The 12,695-nt window shown below is 39.0% G+C and overlaps 1 protein-coding gene and 1 long non-coding RNA gene across 5 annotated transcripts in view; one reads left to right on the plus strand and one right to left on the minus strand.

Moving 5' to 3' along the window:
- SPARCL1 (SPARC like 1) overlaps positions 1 to 10,949 on the plus strand; it is a 45,229-nt gene extending 34,280 nt beyond the window's left edge. For all 3 annotated transcript variants that reach the window (XM_029943348.1, XM_029943352.1, XM_029943343.1), the window contains 6 exons: positions 734 to 852; positions 1,584 to 1,704; positions 2,959 to 3,095; positions 4,591 to 4,739; positions 5,350 to 5,498; positions 10,485 to 10,949. In XM_029943348.1, coding sequence (XP_029799208.1) covers positions 734 to 852; positions 1,584 to 1,704; positions 2,959 to 3,095; positions 4,591 to 4,739; positions 5,350 to 5,498; positions 10,485 to 10,513 — 704 coding nt within the window. In that variant the 3' untranslated portion in view covers positions 10,514 to 10,949. The remainder of the gene's footprint in view (positions 1 to 733; positions 853 to 1,583; positions 1,705 to 2,958; positions 3,096 to 4,590; positions 4,740 to 5,349; positions 5,499 to 10,484) is intronic.
- The window catches only part of LOC115295498, a 14,329-nt gene continuing 9,521 nt past the window's right edge, over positions 7,888 to 12,695 (minus strand). For both annotated transcript variants that reach the window (XR_003910432.1, XR_003910428.1), the window contains 2 exons: positions 8,712 to 8,760; positions 7,888 to 8,163 (listed from right to left, as the gene is read on the minus strand). This is a non-coding gene — a long non-coding RNA (uncharacterized LOC115295498). The remainder of the gene's footprint in view (positions 8,164 to 8,711; positions 8,761 to 12,695) is intronic.

Genomic DNA, 12,695 nt, shown 5'->3' on the forward strand with positions numbered 1-12,695 from the left:
CGTATATTAGATATACAAGTATGGGCAAATGTACTTACAAACTGGAAGTCTCATTGTAATATTAATATGAAAGCTAGAATTCTTTTTTCCTAAATCCTTTGCTTCTAAGAAGAATTCATTCTACTTTATTTTTTCTCTTTAATGTTTTATTTATTTTTGAGAGAGAGAGCATGAGCAGGGGAGGAGCAGGGAGAGAGAGGGACAGAGGATCTAAAGTGGGCTCTGTGCTGACAGCGGCAAGCCCAATGCAGGGCTTGAACTCACAAACTACAAGATCATGACCTGAGCCAGTCAGATGCCCAATCGACTGAGCCACCCAGGTGCCCCTACTTTATTTTTCTCAAATCCATAACTTACTAGTGAATTTAGATCCCATATTTAATTCAGACCTAATTCCCAATCATATACCCCAGTCACAAACATTTTAAATTTCAACACAATAAAATTTTCATGGCACAAACTTAAATTATAGACTTCAGACTATGACCATTGTAGGCAGGCCAAGAAAAGCTGTTTGTTCTTTTTTCAAACTGCATAGAAAAGCTAGACTATTGTGTATCACAGTTTGATGCTAGAGGGTCCCATCTGAATATTAACATGTCCATTAAAATGGTTTCTAATAGTTTCCCACGTTTTCTCTAATTAATGAAAATAGAGCTCATTGTCTGGATAAATTTGAGGTCACATACTCAGTTTAGCTTTGCTCATGCTTCCTGTCCAATCTTTTCTGTAGATTCCTGCATGAACTTCCAATGTAAAAGAGGACACATCTGTAAGGCTGACCAACAAGGAAAACCCCACTGTGTTTGCCAAGACTCAGTGACTTGTCCTCCTACAAAACCCCTTGACCAGGTAAGTACTCTACAAAATCGTCTCTAAGGGGCCCCAGGTAGTCAGTGATTTGGATGAAAGTGGTTTGTAATTGAAATGTTTGTCAAAAAAAAAAAGGCAAATGTCCAGGTTATGATTTAATATGTGAAATAATATTGAGTAGGAACCAATGCCAGCAAAAACAAGGAATTTCAACTGTGCCTTGAAAAGGTAATAATGGCATTGATCTTCAGAACTCATTTTAAAATTCACTGTATCCTTGAAAATTCTGAAGTTTGCATTCTACTGAACTTACCTAGAGCTAGATTGTCATCACCATTGGTGTAATTTAGTTGATTTTTTTAACCAAATGGGGCAGTTATGATTTTAGTAATTTCACTTACCTGACCACAGTTACCTGGCTCGGCACTGTTGACCAGGCCACCTGTGAGCTTTAAGAAGCAGAGTGTTTCCCCAGTATACATTCAGAAATATGAGCTCGTGGGGGCACTTGGGTGGCTCAGTTGATAGAGCATCCAACTTTAGCTCAGGTCATGATCTCACGGTTGTGGGTTCGAGCCCTGTGTCGGGCTCTGTGCTAACAGCTTGGGGTCTGGAGCCTGCTTCAGATTCCTTGTCTCCCTCTTGCTCTGCCCCTCCCCTTCTGGTGCTCTGTCTCTCTCTCTCAAAAATATCTAAACATTAAAAACTTTTTTTCAAGAAAAAGGTTTTAAAAAAACCTGAGTTTTTTTTCTCATGGTTGTCTTTCCTAGGTTTGTGGCACTGACAATCAGACCTACGCCAGTTCCTGTCATCTGTTTGCTACCAAATGTAAACTGGAGGGGACCAAAAAAGGGCACCAACTACAACTGGATTATTTTGGGGCCTGCAAATGTAAGGTTCTGCCACTCTTTCCAACCACAATTGCTTTGAGGATTTGGGATGAATCTATGCATATCTGAATAATCTATATACATACTCCCATAAACATAAAAAGGCTAATGTAGTTCTGAACCTAGGATGCTCATTAAAATCTACTAGAGAGACTTAAAAAATATATAAAGAATAATTCCCCGGCTTTAACTAAATTAAGAGACTGATTTAATTGAACTGGGCTGGGGCTTTGGCATTGATTTTTCATTTGTTTTTAAAGTAACCTAGACAATTCTAATGTGCAGCCAAGATTCAGAATTACTATGATAATGTTACTATTTAATAATTGAAATGAATCATTGGAATTTTTCTAAATTATTTGTCCTCTTTCCAAAGTATGTTAAGTCTCTGCCAAGAAGTTTTATGACAATATATTCTTCCAGAATTTTTTTTTAATTCTCTTCCTTCCCCCAAGATACTCTCAATTGTGTTTGGTTCTCCTTATCACTAAGTGATTCTCCACATTAGAAGTGCTCACTAATATGTACAGTTCTCCTCTCCTTGCTGATACACAAGAGTACTAAATTTCTCAGCCCTCTTGATGTTAGATGTGGCCATATGAGTTAATTTGTCCAATGAAATTTCAGCAAAAATCATCCATGTGAGTTCTGGGCAGCTGCCTTTAAGAGCTAGTGTATTTATGGTTCTCTATGCTTTCTTCACCTTGCGTTAAGATGGTGGTGTCTTTATCATCCTGAGCCCCAGAGAGACTGCCGCAAGCAGAGCCCTCCTGTCAACTTGTGTGGGGCTCGAATGTACAACAGTGACTGTAATTAACACGGCTGTGTAGTGTATCTGAAAGTCACCAAAAGAGTAGATCCTAAAAGTTCTCGTCACATGAAAAAATAACAATTTTTGTAGCTATTTGAGGTGATAGCTAAACTTACTCCAACTTTCTGATGCTCGAGCAGTGGTTCTCAGTCCTCTCTGTGTATCAAAATCATTTTTGGAACTTTTAAATCATCCTAATGCCCATGTTCTGCCCTAGACCAATCAAATCAGGATGTCTTTGAATGGAAGCTGGCATCCAGGATGTTTTGAAAACACCACAGGCAGTTCTGTTGTGCCATCAGGTGTAAGGACCACTGCTGTGACGGTGGGATAGTGAGCATGCCGTCAGTCACTGGATGTTATTAGGCTTTCTGTTATGAGGACTTGCCATAAGATAGGAGTAAGACCCAAAGATTAAAATCTATTTCTTTCTGCTTGGAACAGCTATTCCTATTTGTACAGACTTTGAAGTGACTCAGTTTCCCTTAAGGATGAGAGACTGGCTTAAGAATATTCTCATGCAGCTTTATGAGCCAAACCCTGAACACGGCGGATATCTAAATGAGAAGCAGAGAAATAAAGTAAGTTATCCACAGGTCAACTACCTAAGTGTCTATCTACAGAGCCTGAGGAAAAGGGTATGTGTGTTGGGGGTTGGAGGGGACCTCCCTCCCTCTGCAGATCTGCAGCAACAGCCCACTTTGCCTCCCCACACCTCGTAAGTCCATATGCAGTAACAGAATAATAGTGGTCACCGTTCATGCCACAAGGTCTGAGACATGGCCAAACCACCCCATTCCTCCTCAAAGGGCAGTGGCCTGAGCAAGGACTCTAACTCATAGCCTAGAGCAAACCCTGGTTGAGCAAAATGAACCCCCATTCAGCATTTATATATTCAGGCCCAAACATATTATTCAAATCTAAATATCTTTTTTGCCCTCATAGGCCAGACAGGTCTATGATATAAGAGAACTCCCTTATTTGCAATGTCAGTAATATATTAAGATTTAAAATTGTAGAATACTCTTTCCAGGAGTTCTCAGGGACAATTCACTCATCAAATAGCTATTGAAATCATCCTATATATCTGGAATTGATTTACATGCTGGGGATATAGCAATGAACCAAACAAAAATCCTAGGCTTACATCCTAGGCAAAGAGACAGACTCTGAACAAATAAGTGTGTGTGTGTGTGTGTGTGTGTGTGTGTGTGTGTGTGTGTGTGTGTGTATTTATATACATATTGAGAATATGAGCATACATGTAAATATATATAAACATGTAAATAAATATGCAGATATAAAAGGTATGTCAGGTGGGATGAAACATGCTATGAAGAAAAAATTAAACAAGAAGGAAGGTGTGCATTAACTGTGTCAAATGCTGCTTATAGGTTGTAAGATAAAGGAAGTTCATCCATGAAAACAAGGAGGGAAGTTGGTGGATGTGGCCCTGGACATGGGTAGAAGTTCGGTTCTAATTGCTTCCAATTAGGTCATGAGTAACGTCATAAGCTGAGAGTTTTATATGCATTTCCCAGAAATAATTTCTATCTTCTCTCTTTAATACATCATCATGAAAGTCCTGAGAGCATTAGATGCAAAACAGGGAAATTTTAATGGGGGTGGCCAAATGGTGTCACACCACAGCTGATTCTAAACAGACACAGGACAGAAATACTTAGAGAATTAAGAATTAAGAGTATGCCAGTGGGAGGAAAAACGGGACTTTTCACTAACTAACCAACAATTTTGCCTAGGTCAGTTTAGCCCTTTTCATTAAAACCTTCTCATAATTTTAAGGAATGTATGAACAGTACCCAGTTAAAAGAAAAATCAAAAAAGACTTAAATATCTTCTGAAAACCACAGGCTTTATTTTTTAATGTTGGTTGTTATTCTATGTAGAAATAAGAAAATCTATAATGTTGATTAGAAAGGATTTCATTCGGTTTCATATGATGACCTGGGCTTGTTTTCCTCTGTCTTGTCACTATTCCTCTTCGAGTAAAGTTTAGCGGTGATAATTCCATTACACTTGTGATTCTCTGATGATCTTCTCCCTTCCTAATTCCAGGTCAAGAAAATTTACCTGGATGAAAAGAGGCTCTTGGCTGGGGACCATTCCATTGACCTTCTCTTAAGAGACTTCAAGAAAAACTACCACATGTATGTGTATCCTGTGCATTGGCAGTTTGGTGAACTTGACCAACATCCTATGGATAGGTAAAAACTCTTCACCTTGCCATTAGTAGGTCGTCTCCCTGATAGGATGTCTAATTATCTATACAAGATACGTCTAAACAAATTTAGAAAGTTTCCACCTCTGTTTTAGAACACAGACATGCCAAACAAGTATAGTTAGGTGTGTAAACACAAAACTACTTTGAAAGTAGCACAATGTGGCCACACCATGTTTCCCAAGATGAGATGTTAGAGCCCAGCCTGCAACAGAGACTCCTTCGATTCTTTCTCATTCTTAATCCTAAATTCCCAAGATGTTCTGATTGGCCCAGCTTAGGCCAAGTGCTTGCATCTGGAACAACTGGGTGTGGTCAGTGGGGAAGAGCCAAGCTGTACAAATATGATTACTGGTGGGGCGTGGGGGACATCCTTATAAATTTAAGATGGCAGGAGAATACTCCCCAGTGAGGAAAGAAACTTTGTGACATCCCAAGTGCTGTCTACCTAACCCATAAATTTGCAGCTTTTCATGAGCGTACTGTGTATTTGGCATTCTTAGCAATCTAGTTGAAGAAAAATGCCTTGGTTATCCTAAGAGTTAACTTTAATCTATAAGCTAGTCATTAATATACCACCATTTATTTCATTGCAGAGTCTTAACCCATTCCGAGCTTGCTCCTTTGCGAGCATCTCTGGTGCCCATGGAACACTGCATAACTCGCTTCTTTGAGGAGTGTGATCCCAACAAGGATAAGCACATCACCCTGAAGGAGTGGGGCCACTGCTTTGGAATTAAAGAAGGTAAATTCATCACCAGCCAGGAAAAGGGGTAGAGCTTCTTCTTCAGTAGAGCACTAAGGCCTCCAGCCCTCCTAGAGAGGTCCTGCTATGTGCTCAGACTGACACCTAGAGACAGCAAGGTGGCAGCATCCCAGGTAGGACTTCCTCAGGGCACACGCTGTCATTGCAAGGTTATTCATACTTCCCTGATGATACTCTTTTTTCAGAGGCTAAAAGTGGGAATACTTAGGGGATAACTACATCGAAGCCTTAGCAGTTGGCTAGGCCTAAGAAAATGAGGTCAGAGAGCGGTGTTACCCCTCTGAGGAAGGAGAGCTTTTATATCATTTCTTAACCTGACTATTGGTCCAAACTTTAAGAAAATCATATGTGAAGAGTAAAACAGCAAGTCTGATTCTGCCAGTGGGAGATGTCAGAAAAATCTTAGAATTATTTATAAACTCACTAAAGATTGTGCCTCATTTCACAAGTTGTGTCCAGATACTATCCCTTCAGTCCATTACTGCATCTTCAGTGGCAAAAACAATAATAATCAGAGGATTCTTTCTTTCCTCCTGCAATGGAGGAACTTAAATTTAGATATTTGTTTTGCTAGGCTATGTCTTACACACTTTCTTTTGTTTTCCTAAGTTAAAGTTGATTTTTATTAGCAGGCATGTTTTTAATAATCAAGGTTTGAAAGATGCTCAAAAAAATGAGCAATCGAAACTGCACAATGTAAATCAACAGTAAACACACAATCTGTAAAGCAGAGGTTTTATACATATGTTCACAACGTATAGGTAGGATGAATGTGTAGCCAATCAATCATGAAAAGTAAGTTCATCAAAAGTCAGAATTTCTCAAAAGGAGGCAACTTGTGTGATATTCACTTTAAAAATATTCCATGGGGTATCTGGGTGGCTCAGTGGGTTAAGCATCCAACTTCAGCTCATGTCATGGTCTCAGTTTCTGAGTTCAAGCCCTACATCGGGCTCTGTGCTGACAGCTCAGAGCCTGGAGCCTGCTTTGGATTTTGTGTGTCTCTCTCTGTCTGCCCCTCCCCCACTCATACTCTATCTCTTTTTCAAAATTAAACATTTAAAAATAAATATACATAATATATATTCTTCGTGTTATGTAGAAAGCCTTGAAATTAAAGAGAAAGAGCTGAGAATATCAGGATTCACTTATTGATAAATAGGTAAGCAGAATGGGTTAGCTCTTTGCCTCTGCAATAATTATTCTGTGAAAAAAGCATAACTGTAAGGAGCAAAGAATGTATCTTTTTGTTAGCTGTATATTGGTCACCTATCACTGCATAACAAATTACCCTAAAGCTTTGAAGCTTAAAATCTCACAGTTCCCAAGGATCAGGAATCTAGGAGTTATTTACCCGGACGAATCTGTCTTAGGATCTTCTCTGAACTCGCTCACATGGCTACTGTTTGGAAGACTTCATCTCCTCACCTTGTGGTCTCTCCATAGGACTGCTTACAACTTGGCATCTATGAGAGAAGAGAGAGAGAGGGAGAGAGAGAGAGAGAGAGAACCCAGGACTGAAGTTAAAATGTCTTTTGTAACCTAATCTCAGAAGTGACATACATTACTTTTGCCATATTCTGTTGTTCACACAGCCAACTCCTGCTATAATGTGGGAAGAAGTCTTAGAAGCTTACTGTGACATATTGTTTATGCCCTGTTAGCATTAATAGGAAATTAATAAGCTGTTAAGACCCCAACCCATATAAATAATACGAATTTCCTTTCTAACGTCTATTTTGTAAGCACAGTACTTACAAATTCAAATATATTCCCCCAAATGACTAAAACTACTTTTCTAATTCCTGTGTTAAAAAGACAAAGTGTTGGGCACCTGGGTGACTCAGTCAGTTAAGCATCCGACTTCAGCTCAGGTCATGATCTCACAGTCTGTGGCTTTGAGTCCCATATCGGGCTCTGTGCTGACAGCTCAGAGCCTGGAGCCTGATTCGGTTTCTATGTCTCCCTCTCTCTTTCTGCCCCTCCCCTGCTCACTCTCTGTCTCTCTCAAAATAAAATAAAGACACTAAAGGGGCGCCTGGGTGGCTCAGTTGGTTAGGCATCCGGCTTCGGCTCAGGTCAGATCTCACAGTTCGTGGGTTCAAGCCCCGCGTCGGGCTCTGTGCTGACAGCTAGCTCAGAGCCTGGAGCCTGTTTCGGATTCTGTGTCTCCCTCTCTCTCTGACCCTCCCCTGCTCCAGCTGTCTCTCTCTGTCTCTCAAAAATAAATAAAAAGGATCAAAAAAAATTTTTTTTAAATAAATAAAGACACTAAAAAAATTGTCCCCAAGTATAGCCCCCCCAAGGGAGCCCACTCCCTCCATCCTACCATTATTGAAAGAAAGAAACATAGCTGGGACAGGACATATTGATGTGTGACCGTTTATATGGCACTTGATTTTAACAAAGTGATCAAACTTGAACACAGTCCGTTTATTTAAGGAAACTAGTTGTGCTTCACTGTTCCTCAGAAACTTCTGGCAGCTCTTCAGCAGGCAGGCTCATCAGGCTCCACGCCGGCGGTTGTCTGGGAGGAGCAGGAAGGGCTTGAAGTTCAGCGACTCGAAAAGCTCCTAATGATCTTGTTTGTTCACTGTGGTTTGGCCATGATTATGTTATTTTGAATGAGGGAAAGAATTATCACCTAGTAAACCAAGAAAGCAGATATTTAATATTCAGTCCGAACAAGCAAACAAGTTACTGCTTTGGGCTGTAGCTAGGGAAAACAAAACAAAACAAAATCTCTATCTGTCAGTATGCCCTTCCTTCCCTCATGGCTGAGAAATCCATGGAAGGACAAGGTAAATTTTAGCCATGGCCATCCTGAATTTTAACCGCCTCTGATCTGGGCTAGGTGTGCCGGAATATGCAGCTCCGCTGGGAGCTGCACGTGTCAGAGCTGAGCCATTCTCCTTCTGTGTGAAAACGGGGTTTAACTGAAAGGTGGAATCATATTTATTTAGTGCCCATGACTTACCATTCCACATTAATCTTTAGAAAAACCTCCAACTGAGACTAATAGGCGAACGAGTCAGATCATGCAGGTCCCACGGAGCCAGTTAAAGACATTACCCTAAGAGCACTGGAGGATCACCAAAGTGTTTTACACAAGGGAGTGATCTCACTGGATTTGTATTTAAGAAAGATTCTTTTGGTTACGTTGTGGAGAAGCCAGAGGACTGGCTGATTTACCTGTGGTCAATCCAGGCATAATTGATCAGAACTTGAACTAGGGCAGTTACTGTGGGGAAAAAGAAAAGAAACATATTCAAGATATATTTAAAACTATAAAGATATATTCAAGAATATAAGCGTACTCAAGATGTGTATCATATGTAAATAATAAGACACTATTTGCTAGGAAATATGTGGAGGGCAGGGAGCAGACAGATGAGAGACTGAGACAAAGGGAAGTATGACAGCAGGTTCCTGGCTCAGGCCAGGCACAGAGACAGAGGAACAGAGAGAGAAAACACAGCACAGAAGCCGCTTTGGGAAGATGACAACTTCCATTTACGATACGAACTTTTAAGTACTTGGGAGACAATGAACAGCAGATAGATATCATCTTTTCAAGCCCTATGTTGTGGAGCCTAATTTTAAAAAAATTTTTAAATAAAAAAAAGAAAGAAAAACAAAAGAGTAAAATTGGGAGGCGGTGGGGGTGGGAGAGACTTTCTGAGGTCAGAAGAGATCCTGGGCACAGGCAGAGGATTAGCCTAAGGTCAACAGGAAGGGCATCTCTCATCCGAAACTGGAAAGAAGACAAAACGTATGAGTACAACAGTAAGTAAATTTATAAATAATGAGACTAAAATGTCCATTTTGCAAGTGAATCCATGTTCAAAAGAAATATACCAAAGTTCTAATCTTTCCTACTCTTGGGGAGGACGTACATTGGGCAGGAGAACAGCTGGCATCCCAGACGGTGTAGTAATTCAGCATGTTCTCGTTAATCTGCTTAAGTGTTTGGTCAGCAATGCTGAGTGAGGGTGGGCCATACAGGTAGAAGTGTCTTATGTCCCCTAAAGGATGTCCTCTTCTTCCATAGGTGTGGCAACACGTTCTTTTATAATTACTTGTTTGGAAGTTTGCTTTAACTGGCACTATACTTCTATTTATTTCTGTTACATTTTAGCTACCTTTACAAATTAGTATACTTGGCAATTTCTTGGCTACGCCTCAACCCTATATTAGAACTACCAGTGGAGGTTCTAGATGTACCTGGAGATTCTGATTCAGGAGGCCAGGGGTAAAGCCTGAGTGTGTGTGTATCTTTAATTTAATTGAAATATAGTTGACACACAATGTTACCTTAACCTTAGGTGGACAATACAGTGATTCAGCAAGTCTTATTGTGCTTACTCCATAGCTGGCGGCCTGTACCTCCCACTCCACCCATTTTGCCCATCTCCCCATGCCCACCCCTCTGGCAGCCATCAGCTTCTGCTTTTTGTTTGTTCTTTCTGTTTTTTAGATTCCACATATAAGTGAAGCCATATGGTATCTTATTAAAAGTTTCACAGATGGGGTGCCTAGTGGCTCAGTCAGTGAAGCGCCTGACTCTTGGTTTTGGCTCAGGTCCTGATCTCATAGTTCATGGGTTCTAGACCCATGGTGGGCTCCGTGCTGGAAGTGCAGGACCTGCTTGGGAGTCTCTGTCTCTCTCTGTCTCTCTGTCTCTCTGTCTCTCTGTCTCTCTGTCTCTCTCTCTCTCTCTCTCTCTCTCTCCCTCTCTGCCCCTCCCCACTTCTCTCTCTCTCAAAATAAATAAGTAAACTTTAAAAAAATAATAATAAATAGATAAAAGCTTCAGAGGTGACACTGATCCCTATCAGGGTTGAGAACTGTCCTACAGTCTTATTAGATGGCTTCTCTAATGCCCCAGTTCTATCATTGTTTGTTTATATTACAATTCTGGCTGTTTTCTAAAAATGTGTTTTGTTTTGTTTTTGTTTTTTACAGAAGACATAGATGAAAATCTCCTGTTTTGAATTAAGATTTGAAAGAATTCAAACATTCCAGCATCCTCCTCTGTCCTGACCACTCCTGAAAATATCTACAGCCATGATACTTATAGATTTATAGTTAGCAAAACTTTTGCATGTGTGAGATGACAATAAGAGTAATGGCTTGCTAACAGCGTACGCACTAAGCATTTAACATTAACTTTGGAAACAAAACTTTAAAATTAAATAAAGTCAGCATATGCAAAATCCAGTGTGCTATTCAGGAACAGGAGTCTAACTCATCCCTCTCTACATCTGTTTATGAGATACTTCCTAATTATGAAACTTGAAGAAAATACTGCATTCATTTTGTTCATAATATCGTGCACACCTCAAGAAAATGGAATAATGCTCTTTTGTCATTAATGTGCATTATTTTCAGTATCTTAATATCCTAATAAAAATCCCAATGCTCACTCAAGTTTATTTGCAGTCATTTATTTAAACAACTATATGTCAAAAACCAACTCAAGGCTCACACTTCAAATCAAATTATAATTGTGCTTCCTAGACTCTGCTACTTAAAAAAAAAAGGCATGAGTATGAAAGACGTTTATGGGAAACAAATATTCAGTTATTAAATGGTAGATGTTTATTAACGTCCTTGGCCATAATGTAACTTCAAACAGAAAAAAATGAATTCAAGTGCTCTTTACCAAATTCAGTTTGAAATGTGGGCGATGGTGCACTGCTTGCTACTGCTGGTTCCAGCTGTTGTGCAGCTGGACATGTGGTTTGGGACAGGGAGTCTCTGCAAATTCTCTGTACATTTCAGACACTCAAAATAAAAGTCACGTAAGGATAACACAGAAAACTCTGAAGGGTTTCAATGTTCAGTGTAGTCAGAGATACATATGACTACTGCAATTTGATAGCAAGAAATTGTGTCATAAGAGAAACTTGGTGTTTTCGGTTGAACTCTTCTTTGATAACTATTAATGCAGTAAGCGCTAGATTACAAAAATAATAAAAGACACCATACTAGAATTTTTCCTAAGATCTGAAAAAAGGCAATAAAAGAAACTGTCAACTTCCATAGTCTCCTGACAATATCTACAAGGAAATAAGATGTTTTTTTAACATATTTTCTTAAATGAAAGATATCAATGCAATTGTCTTTTTTTTCCAAATCAAAAATGTGTTGTTGTTGTTGTTGTTAAGAGCTTTGTGATAGTCACTAAGACAAGGTACCTCAAGGAATTCCATCTGAAGGAACTTATAGAAGAGTTTGCTTTTTATCAGAATAATTTTCTTTGATTAACTTCAAATTTTTATTTAGGCCTTTTTTTTTAGCTCTGAGTCACCTGTTCTTAACCAGACCACATCACACCGTGTCATTTCAAAATAATTAAGTTCAGTTTGATTAACTAAAATATTTATAATTTTTCCAACTAGGGAAATAATTTTAGAACTTATTCTAAAATTCAAAATGTTCTTATGTGTAGGTGCAAAGAAATGTCATGAGAGATCTTAACTAATTACAATTGTAAATTTGTGAATTTGTTAGGAATGTGAAATTATATTTGGAGGTAATTAGATCTAAATTGCCATTTTTAAACATTTTAGAAAATGAAGAGTGATTTTAATTTTTTTTTAATATTTATTTTTGAGAGAGAGTGAGCAAGCAGGGGAAAAGAAGAGAGATAGAGGTGGAGAATCCAAAGCAGGCTCCACATTATCAGTGCAGAGCCCAATGGCAAGGCTCAAACTCACAAACTGTGAGATCATGACCTGAATTAAAGTTAGATGCTTAACTGACTAAGCCACCCAGGTGCCCCAAAGTGATTTTAATCCTAAAGACACTACCTGTTTGTTTAAAATGTTTTCTTTGAAAGTTAATTTTGAAATAATAAATAAGATTTAATAATAGAAGGTTCTAGAGCCTTTAATTTTTCTGTCCAGTAAGTCTCTCTTGTGTATAGCTGCCCTAGATGATACATTGTAGAAACACTGTAATATTCTTGAAGGCTACAATTTTTAATTGTGGGTTGTTGGTAATAAAGACATCGCTCTAATCCCAACCAAAGGAGATGAAGTTATTTTCTCAGTAATCAGTCTTTAAGCTTCTCTGTGTGTGAGATACTTTAGGAGTTGGAGTTCCTAGTCTGAAACCAGTTATTCGGTTTAGCTTTAAATCTTGTGACTCATATTGTCCATGACCATAAAG

This window comes from Suricata suricatta, chromosome 1 (assembly GCF_006229205.1).
Source record: "Suricata suricatta isolate VVHF042 chromosome 1, meerkat_22Aug2017_6uvM2_HiC, whole genome shotgun sequence".
Taxonomy (NCBI): Eukaryota; Metazoa; Chordata; class Mammalia; order Carnivora; family Herpestidae; genus Suricata; species Suricata suricatta.